The sequence below is a fragment of the Ammospiza nelsoni genome, chromosome 2 (genome assembly GCF_027579445.1).
Source record: "Ammospiza nelsoni isolate bAmmNel1 chromosome 2, bAmmNel1.pri, whole genome shotgun sequence".
In the NCBI taxonomy this organism is placed as follows: domain Eukaryota; kingdom Metazoa; phylum Chordata; class Aves; order Passeriformes; family Passerellidae; genus Ammospiza; species Ammospiza nelsoni.
Genome location: NC_080634.1, coordinates 4950549 through 4977531, shown reverse-complemented (window position 1 = coordinate 4977531; position 26983 = coordinate 4950549). Strand labels below are relative to the sequence as shown.

Here is a 26983-nt window from a genome sequence, read left to right as displayed (position 1 = left end):
ATATGGTAGGAGGATAAATGCAGCAGGAAAAGCAGGTATTATAGTTAAAGATCTTACATAAATGGACAGAAATAGATGAGCAGTGATGTAGAGAGAAGCTAAAAGAAGCCCATCAAAGAAAGTGGGCCAATGGGAAAGAGAAAGGCCAAACCTTAGGCCACTCCTAAGCTTGCTGATCTTACAGAAAGATGAAATTACATGGTGCTGGGGAGAGAATGCAAGATAGTGAGCCAGACTATCCTTTCCAGTCCTGTACTTCCTAATCTATGCCAATCTAAGCAACATCTTAGTGGCTTTTTCTTTGTTCTGCTCTCATCTTGTTTTCTGCAACCACCATGGACACAGAGAAAGAGGTGAAATGATCCTGCTTGACACAAGTGGCCAGCTACAGCTATCCAGTGAAACTCAGATGTCAGATCTCCAGAGCTATTAGTGAACAGTTCACAACCACTCCATAAAGGACAAAAGCCTGGTAGAGGAAAAAACAGACAGCAAGTCCATTAGAAGTGTATCTGTGGTCTCCCTGAAAGCATCCTAGGAGTACAAAAGGGGGTCAGATTAGTGTGTACATTGCACATTGCAGGATACTCACTCAGCATATAAAGTGGATGTTTGAAATCAGTGTCCCAGCCACAGGGACCTGTGAGTCAGGATTTTACTTCACAGGAAGTTAGACCATTTCCTTTTCTGATGAGGTTAAGAAAACAGCAAAAAGAGCCTGCTGGCTCTTCCTTTAAAACAAAATAAAACTGGGATTCAACCAGTTCCCACTACAACTGTATAATGCTGAGATTAAAATGACTACCAAGCCGACATGCTCTGTGTCCCCCTATCTGGAAACTACTGGTTTGTGCTCACAGAAGTATCTGCTTTTCTTTATTCAGGCAACACTAACAGCTGAAATGTGGTTTGCTGCTGCATCTTACAGTTTCTTGTTGTCTACTCATGCAGTGAGGGTACCAGAAAGATATCTGGCCTACACACCATATTTTTATACCCATTCAATAAAATTCTAAATAATGGGGGGGAAAAGTGTTAGGCAATAGAGAACCAACTGTTATCTATCTGTGCTGAAAAGACCAATCCCTCTCCTGCCATGCAGGAATTCTAGGGAGCTTTGGTTTACACTGGAGGTGGGTGAGTGTCTGCCTTCTCTCTATTTGCATCTCTGGGACAGGCTCTAAAACAGCTTCACACATTTATGTGGAGTTGCATTTTTGCACAAACGCGTGAAAGAAATGCTCCTCGGGCACCACCAGGGAATGATCAGATGACTCGAGGGCTAAATATTCTCACAGCTTTTCCCTTTCAAGAACAATCTGTTGCACAGCCTCTGTCTCCTGTGGAAGCAGTGCCAGAACTGGTGGCTCCAGTTTTGGCTAGCAAGGGAGCTCTCACGTCGGGCCCAGCCACCTGGTGCCACCAAGAACATGGCCTGGCCGTGCAGCACGAGAGGGGCTGTGCCACTGATGGGGTGCTAGCCAATGCTCCATTCCCAGCACCTGCTGTGCTACCATCTGTGCTGATGCTGGAGCAGAGCACAGGCCAGCTCAGGGGAGCTGAGTGACTGCACAGCTGACACACAGAGCCAGCAGGGCTGAAGGGTCTCCCAGGCTGAAGCACACTTTCCTCTGTGCTAGCAGGGGGAGAGCAGAGAGCTTGAGAGGAAACATCCCCAGAACAGCTCTGGCATTTCTGCTCTCGCAGTGATGCATGCTGGCATGACATCACCCATCTCTGTATGTGGCTCCCAGCATCAGCTCTCTGGGATCCAAACCCAGCACTTTCCCAGTAACTGAAAGGCTTTTCTCTTTAAATCCCCAGGTAAAACACACACACAAGTGAAACATACACCACATAAAGATGCTGCAGAAGGATAAACAGACAAGATGACAGAGGAATGGATGATTAAGGGTGAAATGACTGAATACCTGGCATAATCTCCACAGCAAAACTGGGCAAGAGATCAGCAAGCAGCCCTGTCCTGCCTAGAAAAGACAGAAGGAGGAGAAGAAGGAGAGAGGTTACTGCAAGAAAAACACACTCCCCAGCCCCTGCCTTAGCCTCCAGCTCCCTTCCTCATCAGCCCACTTGCACTCTGTGTTATGTGAATTCCTATCAACCACAGATGTCATCCTGCTCGATGCCTCTGCACTTCTGCCATTTCTGTGTCCTTGCATTTTATCAGCAGAGCTGGGGGGAAAGAATCTGGAACAGAGCTTCTCCAATCTAGGCACAAAATGACAAGAAAAAGGAGTCCCTTTAGCATGGTTACACATGGTAACATCTTCCTGGAGTTATGCTCTACACATGCAAAAGCTCCTGAAAATGCACAACAGTCCTTAAACAAAAGGACACAGTTTATTTTTGAAACATACTGATGTAGTTTCTACAGATATGAAACATCTTTAACTTAACCCAAGGCTATTGATAAATCAGCCACGTGCTTCCAAAACCCATGGATGCTGCTCTCCATGTGGGGCTCTGTGAGTGCACTGACAACTCCAGGAAAGGAGCCTTGGAGGAATGCTGTGCATATCTGCTAATTATTTGGAGATGCACGAGAATTATTTGGTGAGACTGTGTGACAAAGCCAACACTCAAGGGAAACAAACCAGCCAGGGAAGGATTCGTGTAGAAATTTTGGGATCACTTTGCAAAAGAAAAAGGAAACAAACAAAAAACAAAAAAAAAAAAAAAAACAAAAAAAAAAACAAAAACAAAAAAAAAAGGCAAGTCAACTTCAAATTTATAATTTACAACCAAATACAAACAAACAAACTCCAAGCACAAAGGCAGCTTGGTGCCTGTTTGTTTTGGCACAGAATGCCTGAGATATTTCCAGTACACAGCAAACATCCTGCACAGTGCTCAGCTGTAATTTACTCACACCTGTGCATTGGCAGAACAGCCCAAAGTGCAGCTGTGCTGTGAACTCTCCCATAGAGCCCCAGGATCATGCTGGGATTTTAAAAGACATGCATACGGTAGGAGAGCTCCACTCCGAAGAGACACACATTGTGTGCATTACAAAGGAGCAGCTAAGGGTAAGCCAATGCAAAAGTGGTATAAAGCTACCTTTAACCTCCCCACATGCCCTTCAGGTCCTGCACTAGCAGCACTCAGACACAGTGATGATGAACTGGATCCCAAGCTCCTCGGCCTCTAGTCTGTCCTTGAAGGATTTTACAATCAAATTCCCACCAGCCGCTTTTTCTCAGTGCTTCAGCAGGGGCTCTGCAGAGATCAAAAATCCACAAGGAAGCCTGCTGGAGCCATAATGAGTGTACCATGACTACAGGCAGTGCTTTGCAACTCATCAGAGCTCACTAGTACTCACAGGAACGCCCGTCCTGATGAAGTGGTCCAGAATCCTTAGCAAAAGGTAGCATGGTGATGCTTCACATAACTGCTCCCCATCTACCACTTTGAGGGAGGACTCCTGTCACCAGTCTGCTGCAACATTCTCATCTACATTTACGGAGAGTTTCATGACATTCTTTGCAGTCCATTTCCTGGAAGGATCAATTGTCCAAGCCACTCACAACTAACTTGTTATGTTCCACGTGCATATTAATTATATTCCTTACTTTGATAAATCAATATGCAATTCTTTTGCAGGCCTTTTGTGCATATGTGAACACCACCCACATGAACCACATGCATGCAGAATATGGGCAGACATGAGCATGTAGCTCACCTCCCATGTGTTATTACCTCTGCACAAGCTCACATGCAGCCCTGGTGTGAGAGCAGATGCCACTGGACTGGATGCTGGAGCTACACAGCTAATTTAGGGTGTCTATTTGCAGTAAAAAAGGCAAGGAAGTGACACCTTTAAACAGCAGAAACTCCTTCCCAAATGGTCATTAATAAATGGGCGCCTGCTTTATTTGGAACCTACCTGGAGAGCCTCGAACCCTGCTAGTGCTGGGTACCTACTATGTCCAAAAGGAATCACATCATCAACAGGGAAAAAGCATCCTTTAATACAACAGTACCTGAGAACTCGGTTAACAAACAAACACAACCAAAGCAGCTCCTCTGTGCTACCCACGAGCAGCCAGTCTTCCTGCTTGTGCAGCCTCACTTGGCTTGTCAGAGTATGTGCCTGGGGAATTTGCATCCCTGCCTTGCCAAGGGGACTCACACAGCCCTGGGGGCCCCAGAGCCCCCAGCAGGGATGCACAAAGCCTGGGAGGAGCCGAGGCAGCAGCAAATCCCACCACAGCTCAGCCTGAACTCTGCCTGCCTCGCCCGGCCCAGCTGAGCACAATGCTCACCCCTGGACTGCCTGCCCCAGCAGCTTCCACAGCTCAGCCCCCTCCCTGCCCCAGGCTGGACAAATCCCCTGATTAACCCTTCCCCACACCATTCCTTCAGGGAAGCCAGCAGGCTGAGGCTGCCTGTGGTTGCCCAAGCAACGGGAGGCTCCCTCCACTGTCCCCATTGAAGGCGGCTTCCCTCCCTCTGCTGCTGCTGCTGCCAGCAACAAGTGGAGCAAAAATCCCTCTGTCCTGCCAACCAATGGACACAGGGACAGCACTGCCACTGGCTCTCACCTCCTGCCCTCTGCAAGCCTGGCCCACCACACAGGCACAGCCCAGAGCCTGTGGTGGCCACAGAGGGGATGCCAGGGCAGCATCCTGGTGGGTCACACACTGCCCAAAACAGAGAGCAGGGCATCCTTTTGGATCCACAGCTGTAAGAGGAGGCAGGAGGCAGTCAGAGCATCCACCCATCTCTCCATGCCTAGGATGCTCCTTCCATGGGCTTTAAGCTCGCCTCCTTCTCTCGTTTCTTTCAAGGAAGTTTTTAAGTGGATGCTAGGGGTAGGTAGCAATTGGTGGGGAAGAAACAATTCAGTAAAACATGCTGCCAAGAGACCATCTGGCCACACCACCTCTACACAAAGCCCTGCCCACCTCAGAAAGGGCTGCAGGCACTCCAAGCCATGGCTGGGCACCACTGCTGGGTCACAGATCTGTGCCCCCACCCAACACAAGCTTTGTGTCCTCTGTGCAAGCTCCCACCACCGAGGGGACAGAGGGAACAGACAGTGGCCCCGTTTTCCAGGGTTGTCCCGGGTGACTGTGTCAGAGCTAGGAGCTTGTCCTCATTCTGCAAGGATCTGGGACACGTAGCATCTCTATTCCCACCGTGCTGCTGAAGGGTTTTACCTGCCCACAGTGGCCTCTCAGCAGGCACCTCACACGCCCCAGGCCCCTGCCAGCCTTGAAATGCAACGGAGCTTGCAAGCACCCCATCTGCACTGGCAGAGCACAGGAGGAGGGATGGGAGAGGAAAAGCTGAGGGGATGCAGAGCAGCTCCAAGAGGTGCAGACACACAGCAGAGGCCAGCGAGGACAGGAGTTAATACACAGCAGGCAGGCAGGCAGGCGACAGAGCAGTGAGCAAATAGCAGCGGAGCAGGGAAGACCTGGAGTCAAGCACACAATTAGCAGAGAGTCTGCAGAGAAGAGACACAAAAATAATTAGGGTAAGTGGTGCTGCTGAAAAGAAATGATGGCATGAATAAAGTAGGCGCAGGTGCAGTCAGAAACATGGCAATTGGGTAAATATGGGAACATGGCAAATACTGGCAGTTGCATAAATGTGATAAATATTGGGTAACTATGGCAGGAACTGCTGAACTGTTTTCCTGTTTGAAGGCTGCTTCCACAGCCCAACCTGCTGCAGCGTGATCACAGGACACAGCAACTACAGAGGGAATTATTTCCTTCTCAGTGGTGGAAGACTTTGCCAAGCCATGTCACAGCAAGAGGCCCCTGGCAAGGGACACTAGCCTGAGGAGAGGCTGGAAAGCACAGGAGAGGAAGTGTGGCCCTTGTAAATCAGACACTTTTCCAAGGCAGCTGCTGTGAGATTTACTGGGGGAGCACGGCTCTGCAAAGCGTCCCTCTGTGCTCCCTCTGCTTGGAGTAAACTTTATCCTTTCTTCCCATCCTTCCCTTCAATTGGAGGGAGAAACAGCAGCAGCCCCTTTTGGAGATCAAAGTTTTAGCAGGCAACAAAGACCTCCAAGGAGGCTGTTGCCATGGCTGCCTTGGTAACCGCGGTCTTTTAATCACACCGGTCTGCTTTGTGAGCAGCAGCGTGTGGCTGTCGCTGGCAAATAAGGAGGAAAACAGGGGTAAAAAACCTTGGCAACAAGTAGCACTTCTAATGGGTGTGAAATAAATAATCAGGAGTAGGCTGGGCTAGGATGAGGGGAACTGGAAGCTGGTTACAAAGGAGGCAGCACAGTGGTCTGGGGCAGTGCATCCACACTTTTCCAGGTTTTTTAAGAGGAAGTTTGCAATCACTTCCTTCCCCTGCTGGCACCACCCACCTCTGGTCACAGCTCAGGGCTGGTGAGCCCTCTCCATGGAGCTGCTCACAGACATTTTCCCAGCTGAGATGTGGGCCAACACATCCCCAACACAAGGCCACCAGCACAGCTCTGCCAGCTCCTGTGACCGAGCACTGGCTCGGATGCTACTGGCAGCTCTTCAGCAAATCACAGCAAAATCCTAAAACCAACATCATGTAAGGGAAAATTCTGCCAAGAACTTTTCAATCTCCGAAATCATGTCAAATTTCATTATACAGTCTCTCCTGGCATAGAAGAGACTCCAAACCTGGCTATATTTATACCAGCTATTGAGTCACTTTGCTGAGTAAGAACTGCCTTATTAGCATTGCACACCATACACACGTGTCCCAGTGGAGATTTATCCTCACTGAAAGTCAACACATGTCTCTATTAGCACATTAATTACTGTACAATATGCTGTGTGGATATGTATCTACATTCTTTACTTTACATTCTTTACTACTATTACTATGGGTGTGAGACTTTTTAAATTTTGGGTTTAGCCTACATGGATACTGGCTGGTTATATAAACAGCAGAAGATGTCAGCTTACCAATATTATTTGCCAGCTGTCTCCAGAAATTAACACAAACCTCAAGTGCTAATTGGTGTTATTTAAAGCATAACAATGGGAGAAGCTTCAGCTTCTTACTTGGGGAATTTCAGGTCTGTCAGACTGACCTTGGTGCTTGGGAAGGTTATGGAATAAAACACGGCACATACAGGATAACCAGAGGATCAGAAGGATCCAGCAAGGGTTTAGGAAAGGCAAGTCCTCCTTGACCAAGCTGATCTCCTTTTATGACCAAGTGACCCACCCAGAGGATGAGAGAAAGACTCTAGATGTGTCTTCCTGGACTTAATAAAGCCTTTGGGAGTGTCTCCCACAGCATTTTCCAGCCACAGGCTGGGGAAGAGTGGCTGGAAAACTGCAATGAAAGAGGACTTGGAGTGCTGGTCAACAGCAGCTGAACATCAGCCAGAGTATGCCCAGGTGGGCAAGGAGGCCAGTGGCGTCCTGGTTTGGATCAGGAACAGTGTGGCCAGCAGGAGCAGGGCAGTGATTGTCCTCTGCTCAGCACTGGTGAGGCCTCTCAAGTCTGGTGTTTATGTCTGGGCCCCTCACTCTGAGAAAGGCATTGAGGGGCTGGAGTGAGTCCAGAGAAGGGAACGGAGCTGGAGAAGGGTCTGGAGCACAAACCTGATGAGGAGTGGCTGAGGATGTTTAACCTGGAAAGAAAAGGAGGCTCAGGGGGGACCTTACCACTCTCTAAAACTGCCTGAAAGGAGGGTGTGGAAAGATGGGTCAAACTCCACTCCCAGGGAAGAAGTGACAAAATGAGAAGAAATGGCCTCAAGCTGTGCCAGGACAGCTTCAGGTTGGACATCAGAAGAATTTTGTCACTGAAAGGGTGGTTAAGCACTGGAATGGGCTGCCCAGGGAAGTGGTGGAGTCATCATCCCTGGAAGTGTTCAAGAAACAACAGGATGTGGCACTTAGTGCTACGGTTTAGTTGAGGTGGTAGTCATCAATCAAAGGTTGAACTCGGTGACACTGAAGGTCTTCTCTGACCATAATGATTCTATGATTCACCATAAAATAATATTTCACTGATACACAGTATATGTAAAATTAGCTGCTGAATTGGATGGAAAAGAAAGCTGGCAATATCTGTCTAGCAAAGTGCACAGATCACTAAGCAAAGCATCAAACCAACAAGTGGAATTAGTGGAGTACTTTTTGGCCTCTTCCAGAACTCCCAGGGAATGGAGTCACTGTTTTGTGAAGCATGTCTAAGCTATGTAAAATCTCAGAATGCAAACATCACCGAGCTTGCACAGACCTATGAGTTCCAGGGTGCCCAGCTGTGCTGAGCTGTACGTTCAGGCACTGCTCTTTAGCTCTTCCAGCTTGGGAAGGGAGCAGTGTAGCAGCTTCCACAGGTCCCTGCACCTGGTTAGTGAATTCTGGCTCTTGGGAAGGCTTATTGGGCTGTATGCAAGGCCATGCAATGAAGCTGGACTGCCTCCTGATGTGAGCTGGTGACACGAAGCCAGGATGACACTGCCACTGCCCCATGGCTCTGGTTTGAAGGTTACTCCAGGCACGCTGCATCCCTGCACTGGTACACGCGCAGCTCCCTTCAGAAAGGCTGCAATGAATTATTTCACTGAAGCCCATTGACATTCTCATATAAAAAAGCAATACACAGGGGCTACAAATAACAATATGATTAATAGCACTGTCTGTGTTTCAAGAAGCAGGACATCAGCTGCCAGCTACTACAACAGAAATGTAGACTTTGTTCAATTTAGGATTGAGCATTTTAGATTCAATCACATTAAAAAGTTTAAAAATTAAAATGTATAAAGTTTCAAAGGGATTCATTAACACAGCTGTAATGTCAGCAAAGGTTCTCCTTTTCTAATAAAACACATGAGTGCAGGGAGATTCACTTGATTCCTGCTGTGGAATTGCTAAGTTCTGGACTAGTCTGTAGCAGAAGCAGAGTTCATACAGCTTCCAGCACACTACATCCTGTTTGGAGATTCCAAATGCCATCAAAATGCACATATATCAGAGAATCAGAGAGTCTTGTAGGTTGGAAAAGACCTCTGAGATCTTTGAGCCCAACCTGTGCTCAAACACCACCAGACCATGGAACTGAGTGCCACATCCAGTCTTTCCTTAACCACCTCAGAGACAGTGACTTCAACACCTCCCTGGGCAGCCCATTCCCATGTTTAACCGACCTTTATGTGACAAAATTCCTTCTGATGTCCAACCTGAAACCCCTCCCAATACAGCTTGAGGATGAACCCCCTCCTTGCTATAACCTCCTTTCAGACAGTTGCAAAGAATAATAAGGTCTCAAGTACATTTTTAAAATATAATAAATATGTACTTTTTATTTAAATTCCCTCCTTACTCTAGAGGAGGTTCACCACCAGAAGCAGTGTTTCTGAGACAGAGATTGCCACTCCTTTTCCCTCACCTGCATTGATTCCCTTAGAGAGGGTTAAGGTCCCTGATACTGAATGGTCTTTTCAGCAAAGTACATAATAAACACATGCCTAACATCAGGTATGCTTTACAAATCCTATCAGCTTTGCTGAGCACAAATGGATATAAATAAATGCTTGTATGCTTTTCTGAAATAAGTGTGACATGAGGACAGCACATGGGATTCTCTGATGCCGACCAGCAGCTCTGAGTGTCAACATGACACATCCAGGTAACAAAACCCAACTTGCAATCCCATCATGACCCAGGCTCCCTGGCTACTCAAGAGGCCACTGAAGGTCTCTGTGATCGCTTTCCTAGGAAAAAAGGAAATGCTGTAATTTGCCCAGGTTTTAGATTTTGCTCTAAGTCATGATAAAGTGCCTTTTGATCAATTTTTCATGGTATGATTCACTGTATAATAGCAGGCCCCTGCACTTCTAGCTAAACAAACTTCCATTAATTTACTGATGCTATTAGTATGATATCTACCATTTTTGCTTCTCAGTCCTTTCATGGTTTCAACATGGTATTAAACTGCCCTTTTATCCTGCCATTAATATGAAACCACTTGAAGGGATATTTTCCTATTTCCTTTTCCATTCTGATTTTTCTGTCACCCCAAGGATAACATGAGTGGATAGAACCTCTGCTCTATTCAAAATTCTAATTTATGCTGAAATCATGCAGCAACCCCAAAATAAGCAATGTAAATTGTATCTGAGAGACCACTGTCAGCAGGGAGCAAACAGCAATGTGCTCTGGGAATCATGGCATCTCTCACACACTATCCCTCTGCTGCTCCAAACTCTCTAACAGGGAATCTGGGTTCCACCCAAAGGGCAGCAGAACAGCAAACAAAACCCTTTTATCACATGTCCTCTAGGACTGTAAAATTGCTGCAACCTACATCTGTATTCAGTGTCTCCCTCCAAGCAATGGGAACAAAAAATATCCCAGAATATGCAGAATATTAAGGAAGAGTATTTTCATCACTGGCTGCTTCATCTTTTAGCCATCAATAGGGAGAGATAAAGGAAAACAAAGAAAAAAGTAACAGCAAAGGCAGAAGGAAAAGAAAAGGGTGGGAAGGGGAAGAGGGGGAAGGAGGAAAACAGGCAGGTAATCCTGGATTGCACCAAAAGCTGGAATGTTGCCTCTACCCAGGAAAAGCAATATACAGAAGCTGCCTAACAGCATGAGGCAGAAGGAAGCCCACGACAAGTCTGCTCTCATGCTGCTGCCAAACTTGGCAGAGAGCTGCATGGAGTGCAAGGTCAGCCCCAGAGGTGGAAAAGGAAAGCACATGTGGTCAAGGGTGATGCAGCCTAAGCCACATGTGTCCCCCAACATAACCACAATGAACTGGGGGCAGAGACATCAAGCCAGCTCCAAAGGAAGGGATTTCTGTGTTTTCTCCCCACAGCCCTCTGCACACACTGAAAAACCAATTTTTCCTGTTACCATGGTACTGTTTCACCACTGGTGTCTGAGCACAGTTGTAGATATACAAGAGGAAGACACCAAATCCCAGACAGGAAGGTGAAAAAGGGACAAAAACTCAGCAGCTCATCACTGCAGAGACACAGGACCTCAGGAGAGGATTTTAACAGCTACCACTGCCACCTGGCAGAGATAACCTCACCTGAACTCACACAGGCTGGTCCTGGGCCTGTCGCTAAGTGGCAGATGATACACAGATGTCACACTGTGGATTTACACAGGCATGTGACACTGTTCTCTGGAGTGACCAGATTGACCTTCCACTCCAACTGTCCATTGTTTGGCTGACATTAAAGGAGTGAGAAGAGGCAATGGCACTGTGACAGCCACTCACCTATTCAGTCTGGTTTACCTGGTGATGATAACTACAGCTCCAAATATAAACACCAATTAAACTCTGACCTTTGGTAGGAGATCAAGGGAATGCTTGGCATGTTCTACTGTACACCTCCACAGATCACCTACACACTATCAACCCCAGCTTTTTAATATTTCCATCACAGGATGCAAAATCTGTACACAGAAGAGCCATGGTGAGGTCTTAAGGTAAGTTGGGAAAAACTCAGCTTGCTCTCCTGAGGCATCTAGAGTTGAAGTACTACAGCTGGCTCCAGGCATGTCAACAAAAGTCCCTGAAATGCCCATTGCACTCTGCTTTTCTCCTCTAGCTGGAATGGCTGCTTTTCTGGCCTTTACAGTGAGCTGTATCATGGAAGCCACCACTGAAAGCAAACCCTGCAAACAGGGAAGAAACTGATCCTGCTCAGCACCCTGCTCAAGGCAATTTAACAGAAGCAGAGCCAAGCACACACACCACAGAGAGGGCAGGTCCTGTTAGTGGCAGCACCAGGTCAGACCAGGTTAGGATGACTGTGAAACTGCACCTCTAACTGGACAAGTGTTATCAGGCACACAAAAAATCTCCCAAACGGACATGTTCAATACAGTGCTTCTTGACAGCCTCAGAGGTCAGAGGAGTGGGATGAGGACTGCAAAAATCACAGGATCTGATGTCTTATGGGTGTCTGCTGATAAAAGACTCCATCTCAAGTGTTCATTTTGCTGCAAGTTATTTGTTTTATCCCTTAAAAACAAGGGTTCTGCCTTTCCATAGCCCCGCACTCTCTGCAGTCATTGACGCCTGTGTAACGTGTGAGCAGTGTGGGTGTAAACATTACTATTCTGGTTTGGTAGCATTTGCCACCCACTTTGCCTAGGTGTGAATGACTGCACAAGGTGCAAGGCAATGGTGACAGCACTGCAGGGACTGTTTTACATAGCTCTTACACCCATAGTAATACAGTGCATGGGGATGGAGAGACAGCAAGAGAGCAGGAGGAAAGATGCATCAGGTATCTGCTGGAAAAGCAGCCCGACAAGAGGCCTCACCAAGCACAAGCAGCTCCACTGATTCTTCATTCTTGCCCTCCACATCATCTGGTGTGATAATAAGGCAGTAATAGAGGCCACTGTCTCCCCACATCAACTTCCCAATTTGCAGGTCTGCATCTGGAAGGCAAAAAAGAAAAGTCAGGTTTTCCCTCCAACACTTACAGGAAGAATGCACTGGATCCATCTCTGTGCCCCAAATCCATTTCATTTCCTTTCTAAGAAGAAGGTTTAACCTCATCCAGAATATCACAGTATTCAGGAAAAAACAACAGGTCAGGACTTCTGGCTGTAGGTGTGAAAACAGACAATGCTGCAGAGGCAGCTCACCCTGCAAGTGCCAAGAGCACAAGGGGTCACTAAAGTCTCTCTGTCCTTCCTGTCACCTAGGGCATGGGTCCCAACACTATTCCTGTCACGAAAGAAGGGCTTAGACAGTGTCTCCTTACAGCACCTCAGTCATTTGTGAACAGGTTACACAGAGACAAAGGAAAACACTCCCTCTTGCGAGGCTGATCACATTCCCTCCACACCAACGAGTCTCCACTTGTGGCTAGGTGGTCTCCCCGGTCAATCAGACACTTTGTACTTTGGAGGGACAAGGTCTCTCACACAGCCTTCCAGACAAAAATGTTTAAGGACCCTACCATCCCTCATCTCCACCCAACCTGACTTCACCCCACAGAATCTCTTCATTCCACTCTGCCCAAGGCTGTGTGAGTTCAGGTTCATGACAGGGTAAGTCTGTGGCTGAGCAAACATGAGGTGTAGGATAAGCTTGGTATTTCAGAACTAAGAAAACAGCAGTGGCATTTGCAAGGAAGAAAAACCTATCCTGCAGAGACTGAATTTGTATCTCTTGCTGCCCCCCCTTTGCTAAGGAAAATCTATATACACAGCAATATGCAGAAGTCAGGAATAAAAAGCTTCCACTTCATGGAAGGGGAAAAAGGATACTGTTTTTGAAGACCTACAGTTAATTTAAGGGAAGTGCCAAAGGAAATTATCTTTGGATCTAGGACTGGTTGGCTGAATCCTAAATGCCTGACATCCCGACATCTCTTCCCACAGCCTTTTCTGAGGGAGTCAAGTGAACAATTTCTGCCAGACTCCAGTGTCCCAAAGTGCTGAGAGTCCATTCCAGCCCCCACCAAGCATCCCTGGGGTAGAGTTACCATGGACAATGCTGACATCTCTTTCCTTGTAGAAGTCTCCTATGGTGATGGCAGATCCCTGCTTGGAGGCCACGACACGGACTGTCCTCCTGCTGTCCACACAGTCCAGGTAGGGATCCCAGTCCAGGTTCCTCTTGCTCATTGTTTGCAAACCAGAAGTCACCATTCCTAGAGCTTCTCCCATCCTGTCCTGGCAGTAGGATTTGTACCTCCACTGTACCACGGCTGGCTGGGTGGAAGAAGTAGAGAAATGGCAGCGAAGCAGAGCAGGCTGGAATAACATGGCCACCTTCTTCTTCTCAGGCACAGTGACCTGCAACCCTTCCACCTCAGCTAGAAGACAAAAACATGAGTATCATATGCCTTGGCACTGCTTCAAGAGGGAGCTACTGCATTTTATCCCAGCACTATTCTCCACACATACAGAAAATTGTCCATCTGTTTCAGGTGCTAGGGAGCAACACTCCCCAACGTATGTAAGCACGGATGCTGGCAGCAGAAATAAGTTTGCTTTTTCATAGCTTACAGTCACAAAGGAAAACACAGCATGATGGGGCTGAAGGCTCAAATGTAGCATCCTTAAGCTATGGAAGCCCTAACACAATGGTGTGATGATTCACAGCTTCTGGGGCAAGTTCAAACATAAGGAAGAGGTATTTTAGGGATGGCCATGCTCCACTTGTACAGCAGGTCAGCCAAGGGGCCAGATCCTGAATCCATGACAATCCCACTGCACAATAAGTCACCTCCCTCCCCATTTCAGTGGCACCACACCTCCTCTTTACACGTCAGGCAACAAACAGTGCCTGGACCAGCACATTCTGCACTGGTGCCCAGCTAGTGCTGCCTGCTCTGCCAAACTCCAAAGATGCACAAAGGAGCGGATCCAAATCACACAGCTCTTCCCAGGGCTGGCAAGAACCACTGAGACAAACTGCTCCATGTGGGACGTGTGGAGAAAAAGGGCCCAAACCCTCAAGTTTTCCCAGGGAGGAGAGGGATCTCAACATGTAATGTTTATCTAGCAGCTGACAAGGGAGCTGCAGCCTGGACCTGATGCATCAAGGCCCCAGAGAAGATGCAGGGGACTGCTGTTACACCCTTGTGTAGCTGAGGGAGAGTCAGTGAGCAATGTCAGCCTTCTAGAGAGTGAGGCACTCCATCCACCCACAGGGATATGGCCAAAACTCCCCCATGAGCCCTTCGTTGCTTCCCTCCTTGTGCTGCAGGCAGTGATGTCTGGGAGTACTCACACAACACCAGAAAAAGGGAATCAGGTTCAGTATGGAAAATGCTACCACACCCCTCACCCAGAGCAGGTGGAAAAGAAGGAATACACAGGGAAACAGGGAAAAATAAGAAAAACAAGGAAACATTCAAGACAACAAAGCAGAAGAGAAAGTCCACACAACATCTGCAGAAGGGACTGGTGGACCTGAGAGAGCTTAGTGAGGAATGAAAAGACTGAGGACAAAGAAAGACTTCCTGATATCAAGAAGCAGTATAAGAGAAGGGAAAATGCAAGAAAGAAGAAAAAAGAGTAAAGATAAAGCATCAGAGCAAATATAAGAAGCAGAATGATGAGCAAGATGACAATCAGGAAGCTCATATTCAGTTGGAAGAAGCTGGAGAAGGTGCCTCAGCCCAGGTCAAAATAAGTACAAAGGGCTGCAGTCAGGTTGCAGGAGATTCAGAAATGATGTAGAGAAGAGAGGAAATGGAGTCAGCAAAAATAACCCACCCACTCCAGAAAGCAGAGATGAAAAGGAGATGGAAATTGGCAAAAGAAAGTGAAATGACAGGAGATATCTTTAGAATGGGGAGGGGGGGGAAGGCACAGACTAAAGCACTGGAGCTTGGAGCAGACAGAGAGCAATAAATGCATCAACTGTATAACAGCAGGCATGAAGAGACAAGGTCAAGCTGGAGACAGCTGCAGACCTGAAAAGCAAGAGTGAGCAGAGACTGCATGATCAGGATTCAGAACCAAAGGGAAGTGAAGAGGCTGATAAACCAGTGAATATTAAATTCAACAAGTTATCACTGTCTGCAGTGATACACTGTCTGCAGTGAACTGCAGAGCACAATGAAGTCTATAAATCCCAGCTGGAAATGGAAAACACAGCGTGGACAGAACCCAGGGGAAAGCTAATTGCAGAGAGGCAAGGTGGTCATTGCTACCAACAGAGTTACTAATCTAGACAGGGTTTGACCTTTGGGACTTCTATGTGAAGGCTTGAGGAGCACAGGGATGCTCTGGCACTGCACAGAAATGCTGTGCTATGCACATAATGAATGCAGGACACCATGCACATTGTGCTTGTGCCATGTGGAAGTTGCACAGCAGGTTATCAGTTTTGCCAGAAGTGCCTGGACCCAAATCCAAACACTGATGTGGCTGCTCTCCAGAGTACCACCAAGCACAGCTGAGGTCTCCCACAGGACAGGCAGAGAATGAGGCAGCTCCTGCACTTTCCTGAGACACAGGCAGAGAGATTATTCAGGAAGGGGCAGCTGGGACATTTCTGCCAGGCTTCCTTTACCCAGGGACCATGTGGCACCAAGGGAACGCCAGCAGTTGCTTCTCAAGGTGAACCAAGTGGTGATGCCTAATCCTCTCCAGAGATTCATACATTCTGGGCTCCATGTGAGTGCAAGAAACATGAAGAACACCTTGAAAGCCCAATGGGTCCATGTCAGGCCAGTGTCTGGCAGCTCCAGGACCCTCAGAGTGTGAGGCCACAGCCAGGATGTGGCATGAGCTGATCAAGTGACTCATCACGTTACCTCAGCTTCAGGGATAAAACAGCGACACACTGAATATTTAAATCTTTCCCTTGTGAACCAAGCACACTGCTTGGAAAACACAGTGCTCTCAGCTGGCCATGCACCACAGCCCTCCTTCCCTGTTAATGAGATTAATGAGTTTGGCAAGCCAGGGACTGCTTTAATAAATGATTAGCTGAGCTTTAGCAAATTCTCATCTGACTAACTTTCCCCACCCTACCCCCATGTGAATGTCTATATCAAAAAAGAAAAGCAACTTTTGGGAAAATACAGGAATTCTTTTTCTACCAAAAAGCATTTTGGAGATGCGCATAAAATTATCTGGCACGTTCTACATCCTATCCCAAGCTCTTTATTAACTTCTTAAGTATTATTTTCAGATTCCTTCCAGGAATAGCATTTAAGAGCAACAGAGTGCCTCAGATTGGGAGAGTGGAGCAGAGGAAACTTTAGATCTATTTAAGTCAAATTATATATAATTATATATGGCTGAATTGGGAAATTATGCACCTGTTATTTCCACTGCCAAAAAAGAATTACTGGAATTGATTCATGCAGTATGTCACTGTAAGAGTGTCCACCAAAAAGGCCACCAGGATGTCTGACTGCCTGAAGACAAGATGGTGGATTAACTGATCAGTTATGTCCAGGCATGGGAATTATAGGACTTCCTCACCTCCAAGAAGAAACTGCTGACCTCAAAATGCAGTGTAGCCAAGACAAGAAAAGCCTCAGATGTATCAGAGGGAAGAATTCAGAATTGTTAACAGAGCAGAGAATAAAAAAACTCAAATATGTGAAAAATTATGAGAAGCTTAGTGACAGCACCATGGTAGCTCTGTCTAGTTTAATACAACTAGGACTAAAAAGAAACTGAATTGTGTTGTGCTATGTTTTGACTGATGCAGACAGAGCAAAATTAGCCTTTACTTCAAAGTCATGACGGAAATGCAATTCCTGCACTCTAGAGAAGGAACCTGTTCATTGTGAATTTCACAATGTTTCAAGTTCAACAAGAATAAAATCCAGCTCCTGGGAATCTCATGACTACATGACTGTTCTCTTTCCTCTCTTCTTGCTCTCCTAAACCCAAAGAAAAAGGTCTGAAAATATTAATCAATTGCAATTTATAAACACAGTTATCCTTTCTCTTAGAAAATAAAAAGAATCCATGATTTTGTGTGTCTGTACAAATATATATACACACACAGACTCCCGGAGAAAGAGCTTAAAAATAATCACACTTCCGAAATATAATTGTATGGGGTTTGTCTGTTTCAATTGGCAATGTGCATTTGTCTCCTTGCTCTGATTCCTTTCCTGAACTATCCTCAGATTATGCATTCAAACTATGCAATCAACACTCCACACAAGCTACCACTAATACATTTCACTGGTGATTAAAGAAAATTCCAGGAAGCGATTACAGAGGGGATATTTGTAAGGGCGGGTTTGAGCCTGGTGAGCCTGATCTTCCTAAGCCCCTTCCCCGAGCAAGAGAGAAAGCAATTGAGAGGTGATAACTGAGGCTTTTGCTTTGCCATTGACCTCCAGAGAAGCCTATGCCTCCCTGAGATGAAATGAGCCCCAGGAAGATTTAACTTCACTACACAGCCCCTAGGAACAGCATCACAGAATGGTTTGGGTTGCAGGAGACCTTAAATATCATGTGGTTAGAATAAAATTGATCTGAAGCACCAAACCCTGGAAGTAATGGCAAAGCCCAGTGCTGTAGTTCAATGGAACATGTCTCAGGCTGCATCCTTCTGGAGCACACAAGACTGGAGTCCAAGAGAAGGAAGGCAGCACACATTATTCTTCAGGTCACATGAGTCTCCCTATATGTTCATCATATCATATCATGCATCTCATCTCTTTCTTTGCAATTATTTGGCTCATGCTACTGCTTGTCTGAGGTAGTACAGCTGATTCTACGAAACTACAAAAATTTCAAATTTTCACGTTCCTTTATTGATAGGAGTGGCAGCTGTGCACACAGCAGAATGGAAATCACTGGGTCCTGAACCAGGCACCTCAGGAAAGCTACTCCTAGACTTCACCTCAGGGCTTTGGCAGAAAAGCATCCATTGCCTGGTAAGAGACAGTGCCCTTAGGGTAGCTTATACCCCTTCCCAAATAACATTAACTGTTGGGCAAAAGTATCGTCGGTTTTGGCACCTTGGATACTCTGCATCATTTTAAAGTGTTGTCTCCCCCACTGCTGAATACTGGCATACCATTTATACTTTCATATGTGGATCAAGCTTGAATCAGGAAGGGCAAGATCTGGGCTTTGAGACCAGAAAGTCAGAAATTATAAAGAGATGTGTAAACAGATGAATGGACAGTGGGATCACTGAGATTGTATTGTACAGGTTCTCGCCTACTCATGTTGGACTAAGTCCAATTCATGCAATTTATCAGCAAAAGCCATCACCATCAGACTGTGTCCAGTGCTTATGGGAAATTAATTGGATGTCTTGGTCTGGTTCCTATCAGACTTGTATTCTTAGCAAAGTGACCACTAATTGTCAGCTTTTTTTGGAAGCAAGAAACCAATGCCTGAACAAGTCAGCTGCAGCTGAGGTGAAAGCATGGCTCTGTTTTCAACAGCTCCACAGCAAACCAAGAATTTCAGCTCTCCAGCTACTTAACCTGGAAAGGGGAAAACCCAAAGCAGCTGCAGAAGAGCGTGGCCTGCACAGGCAGCACTCACAGCACAGAGCTTTAACACAAAAGCACTCCATGCAGGACAGCCCAGGCTGTGCAGAATGACTGCAGCAGGCACTGGACTATTCCTTGCTTTTCCCCATTCTCTGTGGTGCTCTCCCCAGGCACTCCCAGCTCCTCACTTCACTCTCTTCATCAGCTTCCCTGTGCTCCTTACACTCCCTTTCCACAGCCCCTTTCAAACACTCACGAAAGTCACCCTGGACGCTTTCAGGTGAATTATCTCTGCCCACCAGATCAAACCCACCCTGTCTTACTGCTGTCTGAAACCTGTTACAGTTGTCAGATGCCTCCTGATCTAGACTTGGTTCAGCATCCCGGAAGTCATTCCCAGAATTATCACTCATCAGAAGCCTGAGAGCAAAGCAAAAGAAATGTGAAGAATCCCTCCAAGCCTTGTAACACCAAGCCATAATATCCTGGGGATGGCGTTGGGATTTCCACTGCTGCCAGTCTCACTCAAGGTGACCTCACAGGAATATAAAGTAAGAAAAACATGAGATTTCTTCCCAGTTATGCTACACTTGCTATGCTCTGTGAAGCTAGGCAAGGGAAGTCAGATGAACACTTTAAATCAGGACCAGTAAAAGAGTCCAACCATTTCCCTGCCTTCCCAAGAAGTGTGGTCAGCTGGCCAGAAACAGCAAAGACACAACTGTGCTCCAGCATGCCCCCTCTGCCTGCCCTCCTGAACTGTGGCTGGGAAAGAACAAGTACAGCAACAGTATACAGGGACTGAGTGCTGAATTACTGGTGGAAAAGCACTTATCAGAGAGAAAAGATCTCATTTTAACATGGACAGTCTTCTAATTGTAATTTTTCCAAACTTGGTCCAAGTTGTGAGGCAGGAAAAATTTGATCTGCTTGTTCTGTACTAAAACTGAAGTTCAGTAGCCAGCACAGCACTATGCTCTTGTTTCAAATGCATTAGAAATTACAGCATTAATAAGAAAATGGTAAACACAAGGGGAGGATTCATTCCAGAATCAAGCTGCACTTGGTAATTTACAAGAACAGGCTTTACACAGGGACTGAGGATACTTGGCAAATTGCGTCTTCTTTTTATAGAATGAGAGCACAGTTCCACACATATCTTAACCCGTGTGACCTCACAGGAAGGAATAAAGAACGACCTGCTCTTCATCCATTTGCTGTTGTTATTAAAACACTCGCTTCAGGCACGTGGGAGAGCAGGACAGGAGGGGGAGAAGCCAAACCAAATCCATTGTGCCTCACACAGGATTTTCTGAAATTGCCCTAAGAACTCACAATGCGCAAAACCAAACAAAAGATAAACGCAAGAGCCAAAAATTAAAGACAAACAAAGGACAGAGAGGAATTGCTGCTGGGAGGAAAGGGACTGAAAGTGCTGATTAGAAATTTCTCAGCCCACCTCGAGGAGGGAGGAGGGGAGGGAAGGGAACGAGAGCCTTCTCTTTCGTGCTCCCTTTTGTCTCCCTGCTTCTTCCCCATCCTGCACTCTGTCCCTCCACCTCCCAACCCCCACTCCTGTTCCCCAGAGTGGAGTGTACCACGCTGGCTGCATTAGGGCTCCTTACCTCGGTGCAGACCTTTCATTCCTTTGCACAGCCACTGGGGAGAGGAAAATCTCGAATCCATGTTTGCTAGCTAGCCCCCTCCTCCTTTTCTGTGCACACACACGCACACACTCACACACCTTTGCTTATTTGCCTTCTGCCGGCTGTGCAAAAGGACAGCAGCACCTGATTTATGGCTGGGCAGCAGCGGCAGGAGGCTGGAGGGGAGCAGGGAGCACGGAGTGCCTCCATCCCTCAGCACACAGCTATGGATAACCTGTTGCCTGCCGGAAGCCTGTGCCTGCCAGCTCTCCACAGCACCAGCTGCACGCAGCCCTGTCTCCAAACCACAGGGCTGGAGGAAACTGGAAGGTCTTCCCACTGCAGCGGTACCTCTCTCTCTCCCCCTCTCTGCATTGACCCTGCATGCTCCAAACACTGCTCGCTGCCAGGAATCGTGAACTGCCCTCAGTGGAAGGAGAAAAGTGTCAACAGCCCGGTCTTTTAGCTTGATAAAAAAAGTCCTGATTAGCCTGACATGTGCAGATAAAGAAGCTCTTTAGAAAGAGGGAGGAATGTAATGTCATGGGTGCTTGGATGCTATTTATCAGCACACCACTGTGGCTAGTTGGAAAGGAGGGGCACTGTGGGTGTGCTGCCACTCCGGACCAACTCACTGAAGCGGGATACATTTGGAAGCAGCCAAATGGCAGGGAAGGACGAAGGGAGAGAAGGGAGGGAGAATGAGCTGGAAGCTGCTGAAGCCCCAGATGAGGCCGTGAAACCCTGGAAGGGAGCAGTAGGCAGGCACCGGTGTTGAGGATGACTCAGAGTGAAAATGCAAGGAAAGGGGTGGGTGGCTGGTGGGAGAGAGGTGTTATGACTAAAAGCCGAATTTACTGCTTGTGAATCCTAAATCTGAATAGGAAGAGGGAAAAGGCGGAGGTCTTTTTTGTGGGATACATAGGTGACAGTGGGAAATATATGCCACTTAACCCAAGTGTGGCTGTTTTTCTTCTTTCAGTCGGCCTGGCTAAGTCATCCTACTGCAGCTTTTCCTATATCCTGCTGCTCCTGCCTGTGCCTGGCTGCTGCACCGGCTCACCGGAGGCAGATCTTGCTCCTGACCTGACACGGCTTTCTCTCTCTCCCCGGCTGCCCCGCCGCTCTCACCCTGCCGTAATCCCTTCCCTCTTCTCGCTGCCCAGCTCTCAGACCCAGCCCCTTTTCAGCTCGCCCCCCCTGCCCTCTCCCCATCACTGAGCCCTCTCTGCTCGCCTCTCCGGCTCCCTCCCCCTGCCCTGGGGGGTACTTGCCCGACCTTTATGGGAGGCGAGCGGCGGGCTGGGCTGGGGGGCAACCGGGCTGACAAAGGCCTGGGTGAAGCTGCACCGTCACGGGGAAGGCCCCCCTGGAATTCTGCCCCTCTGGAAGCAGAGGCAGAGCAGCCCCCTCCTCTCACACCTCTGTTGGACGGCGTGTGCGGTCAGGACACGGGGTGAAGGAGAAGTTCCTGCAATTGTTCCCAGCCGGGGGTTCGTCGCCATCCCTCTCGCCAAGGACACTCCGACATCCCCGGGCCGGCCGCCCCTAACCCCGGGACGGGCGCGCTCCCTCCGAGCGCCGCCGGGCCGCTAAGGGAAGGGAAGCGCCGAGGGCCGCCCGGAGCTGCCCCGAGCCCCGGCAGGCACCGGCTGCCCCCCGTTCCCAACCCTCTCCGCCAAGTCCCCGCAAACTGCACCGCGGGACGCCCCCGAGCAGCTCCCGGCCTCACGCCGGCTCCCTCAGGAGCATCTCCCCAACGCTCCCCACAGTTTTCCCCCTCAGGAAAGCCGCGGAGCCCGGCGGGCTGAGCACGGCGCAGGGACGTCGGGGCCAGCCGCGCCTCTGCCCGCGGCCCTACCTGCGATCCACAGGAGGACGATCCATCCCAGGACGTGCCCATCCATGTTCCCAGTGGTCCTGGCGGCGGCAGGAGAGGCGCGGGGGCGGCCCCGCTCGGGCAGCGCCTCCCCGCAGAGCCGGCGGGGCTGGCGGGGCGGGCGCGCCGTGCGGCTCCGCTCCGCTCCGCTCGGCTCCGCTCCTCCCCCGGGCCGGCTCCCCGGGGCCGCCCCCGCCGCTGTCCGGGCTCAGAGGGGAGGGGGACGCGGCTGCCCGAAACTGCCTCTCTTCCCGCCCTCCCTCCCTCCCTCCGGCAAAGGCGCCTTTCGGTTGCCTGGTGCCGCTCCTCAGCCTACGGGCACGTCCCTCTGCAAGTCCTGCAGCCCTCCGGCATCCCCGCTGCTCTTACAACTTCTCCAGTGAGCGCTGGAAAATGTCCCCCCGCCCATCATCTGTCCTCCCCAAATTAGCCAAGTGTATACCTGGGGAAATGAGCGTAGACGGTTCCTGTTCTAAATTTCCCTGGGGTTTCCGTTTCCAGCATGGGCACGGCAGCTAATTATCGTAATTTTAGATAAAGGAGTATCATTATAGATGAGGAGGTGTTCTGTCTGTTAACAATGGGCAGGCAAGTTGCGGGGTGTTAAGTTTTCCTGGTAACATGATACTGAAAGATTATGAGAATTTTTTGTTTGGTTTTGGTTTGTTGTGGGGGTTTTTGTGAGAAAGGGGTCACAAACAGCCTTAAATTACATTTTAGAATATGGATGTTGCTTAGAAATTAAATGGTCCTGGCCGCAGCAAACCCACGTGGATACACATTAACTGTACTTAAAACTTTTAAAGTTTCTGTGAAAACTTAATAAGTCAGTGGAATTATTCATGGGCCTAAATAGCTGGCTAAAATAGCATCACGCTTTCTTTTGTGGCTCAGCACCGGCGAGAAACACAGAGTGCAAAATGGCACTCCCCATTCACAGCGGCCAGCACGGCTTCCCTTTGAGTGTTGTTCACCCTCAGGCACTTTTCTTACGGGGTTTGGCTGGTGTTTGAACCAAAGCTGGGATGCTGAAGGCATCAGTGATCCGCATGAGAGATGGGACTAGTCTCCAACTTCATCTCACCTGGAATCTGCCAATAAAACAGAAACTATTCTGACATTTCTAAAGCAAAGCGCTCGGTGTGTCCTGCTGCTGAAGGCTCAAGGACGCCTGCAGTAAATCTGCACAAGCTGTTTACATTCTAGCAGGTGTTCTCCGGTTGCTTGTAGATTTCTCATCATTTCGCCTTTCAGACTGAACTTCTCTGCAGGCAAAATAAGCTCTTCTTTAAAAGTGCAAATAAAAAAAAGATCAATAATTTCTGAAGGAAAACCAAACTAGCATGTTTGCTGTGATAAAAAAAACGTGTTGAAACATCTTTGGTTGTTTTCAGACCGGAGTAGTCCCTCTGTTAGTACAGTTAAAATGGAATTGAACAAGGAGACAATCCTTAGGCAGTTGCTCTGGTTTTAAGTGTTTTATTTGGAGCTATTCAATGCTATTTAAAAATATTTTTCACATGGAAGTTTATTTTTATTCAGCATTGCTTAAAAAAAAATACACACCCACCCCAGTCAGTGTCCTAATGTTCCTCTGACCTAATATATTACGAATTTAACTGTTTTGCAGTACTAGCTAAAAGTTACTATTAAGAAGTTCCTGTTACACTAAATAATGTATATATGTGCAGCAGTGCTGTTCTCCTTCAGCACACTGATCTGACACTCCACTGCCTTCCTGCATACTTGCAGGTGGAAGACAAAGTACAAACTCTCAATACGGGCACAAATTCAGCCTCCAGCAACGTGTGGCTGCAGAAAATTCTGATGGAACTTTGCATCACCACTGTTACCTATCTAGAGGATATAATCCATGAAAGTTTGTATGGGTTGAAATAAGACGCCTAAAAGCTAAACGCAAAGCTATTTTTCTCTCATTCCCCCAACTGTTTTTCCTGATAACCCTCCAAAATTTTAAGTGAAATCCCGGTTCCTTGCCTTTTTGTAACTTAGCTGGCCAGGATTCTGATCCAGAGTTTCCTGAGACAATGCTGATGTTGATATTATCTCATCTGTTTAACACTGGGAGTAGTACAATCCCTTATGCGTCACTATTGTTAGCTACCAGTGGGGTTTTTTGTTAGTTGTTATTTTTTAATCTACTCCAGCTTTTGCTAATAAATTTGGCATGCATCACTTCAGCTAAACTTTTGACTCACGACAAAGGAAGGAAAGATTTTCAATAGAAGGAAGCACCATTGTTTCACATGTAACGTTGGATTTATATCTGCTTTGAAATTCTCATAAACTTACTGTATGGTCCTTTCTCACTTAATTTTAGCTGTCATTTGTATACATCCACCTAAGATGGATGCCCAGGCCCTGAATTGATGTTCCAGATCTCTGTAGACCTTTGATCTCCTGATTGCAACATCCGAGCTGGCTTAATAGTTAATGTTGGGATGTTGCCTTTCCTTTTAGCCCAAGACAGAAAGCTGCATGACTGCAGTTAGCCCCACTTCAGCTTCACACGGTGGGGAAATTCCTGTGCAATTAGCCAGATGGCTCCAAGCCACAGCCCAGCAGGGATTCTGTCCTTTAAAAAACAACACACTGGACTTAAACCTTCATCTCCCTCAGTCACTAGATAACTTTATGAGCAAATTCCCGCTGTTTGCCCTGCGTAATTTAGTCCCAGGCAGAATCGGAAGAATACCACACTGCAACCCTGTTTGATTTCGCTGCTGATATCCGCGACTCCACTGAGGGAGTTCTCTAAGCCGTGGGATCATGAACAAATTCAGCCGAACAATGGGGAAACAAACAAACTAATTTTTACTCATGCTGTAGCAGCTGCTGGCTCTTTTCTCTCCGTGCCAAGTACTTAATTCCTCCCTCCCTCCTCTCATCTTCCAGTACCAATCTTTTGTGGTCGCTTCCTCTGCTGATAAGCACAGTCAGCTTTTTAAGTTACCACCACCACGTGGAGCGATTTACACCAGCACCTCAGTCAGCAAGACCCATCTCGGCAGCATCCCTGCATGAAGATTTTCATGCCGTTCAGCCCCCTGGATTTCCCTGGCAGAAATTTCCATAGAAACAGTGATTCCAACAGCTTTTCTGGGATGCCATGCTAGACTCAGCCATTAGACACTGCTCTCTTGATTTAGTACTGGGATCAGCACGTCGCAGAACTGACTGGGTGACACACCATCAGTTCATAGCGTTTAGTGACTCTCTTCAGATAGCTACCAAGTAAAACTTTTCCTCGTTTGCTGCACTGGAATCTCCTATTAATCCTTGATAGCTTCACAGCAAGACACTGTGGAAATATATTCACTCTCTGTGTTGGTTTTTATCCAAGCTGCCTGGTTGCATTTGATAGCACAATAATACAGAGCTTTTACATCCCATTAACATCAGGAGTGAGTGATATGTATATATAAACTGCTACTGTTTCTTAATCATGATGTTTGTACCAAGAAATGCTTCGAATATTTAATGGAGAAATTCGGCTTTCTCACTACAATGAACCTTCAAGTCTGTAATATAAATTCAGCATTAAGAAGAGCCCAAGAGAACAGCATTCTCCTATAGTATTTACTCCTCTGGATTAATTTCCTATGCTACTCCTGACTCATTTTTAGACAGCATGCCTTTGCTACACTTACTGACTGAACCTGAAATTTTCATTTAAAACACCAATGGCATGTCAGCAATAATGTTTTGTGAAGTTATCTCACAGGTAAATGATCACAAGTGAATCATCCCAGCTTGCCATCTTCTGTGTGTCATTACGGGCAAAAATACACAATGGGACAAACTTTGCTTGCATATCTACAGATAACCTAGGAGGTAACAAGCTGCTAAATCCTCTGCGGTTTTGGCTGTAGAGGAACTGTGGGCAGCACAAATACCTCCAAGGACTTGGAGTTCACAGCCTGGACTTTTGTGATTGCCCACTTCAGCTCTCCCAATAAAATAAGCCACATCACTTCGCCACACTACATCGATTAGTTTGAACTACAACCTGTATGTTACAAAAACGAATCACAGATTACTTTGGGTAGGAAGGGACCTCACCCTGCCCCTAATTTAATCTAACTTCACTTTCTAGTACTGCCAAGTCAGAGGGCAAGGCATCCTTAAGGCACTTCTGAAGAGGTAATGGCAGGCTGTGATCAAAGCACCCTTAACATCCTCTCTGGAAGTTCAACAGACTGTTAGTTTGTTTTATTCCTGAGCTAACACCAGAATTGGAGAGCGCATCCCAGGCCCGGTTGCTAAAAGCATGAAAGCAAAAGTATTACAGCATCATCATCCCTGGTCAATATTTGTTTATCCATCCAGGGATGATGCTGTTACTCCTTTTGATGTAGCATCACTTAAAAAGCTCCTCTTTGGTCAACATCCCACTCTATCACCTACCTTATTAAGTATTCCTTCAATCTTTGTATTTTTTGCAAGTAACTGTGATGACTACGTTTTGTTGAGAGCTACCAACAAGTATTTAGTAGTATGCAGCCAAGAAACAACCTAAGAAAGATCTTAATAAAAAGT

General features: G+C 47.3%; 1 protein-coding gene across 10 annotated transcripts in view; it reads right to left on the bottom strand.

Annotated features, from left to right (window-relative positions):
* Positions 1-22503, bottom strand: part of ILDR2 (immunoglobulin like domain containing receptor 2) — a 38822-nt gene extending 16319 nt beyond the window's left edge. For 6 of the 10 annotated variants that reach the window (XM_059465806.1, XM_059465807.1, XM_059465810.1 and 3 more), the window contains exons 1-3: positions 22406-22503; positions 13448-13780; positions 12273-12392 (exon numbers count right to left, since the gene is read on the bottom strand). In XM_059465806.1, coding sequence (XP_059321789.1) covers positions 12273-12392; positions 13448-13780; positions 22406-22451 — 499 coding nt within the window. In that variant the 5' untranslated portion in view covers positions 22452-22503. Of the gene's footprint in view, positions 1-1931; positions 1989-12272; positions 12393-13447; positions 13781-22405 lie in introns of all 10 variants that reach the window. The other 4 variants (XM_059465802.1, XM_059465804.1, XM_059465801.1 and 1 more) reach the window with 1 other exon arrangement.
* Between the last annotated feature and the right edge of the window lie 4480 nt (positions 22504-26983).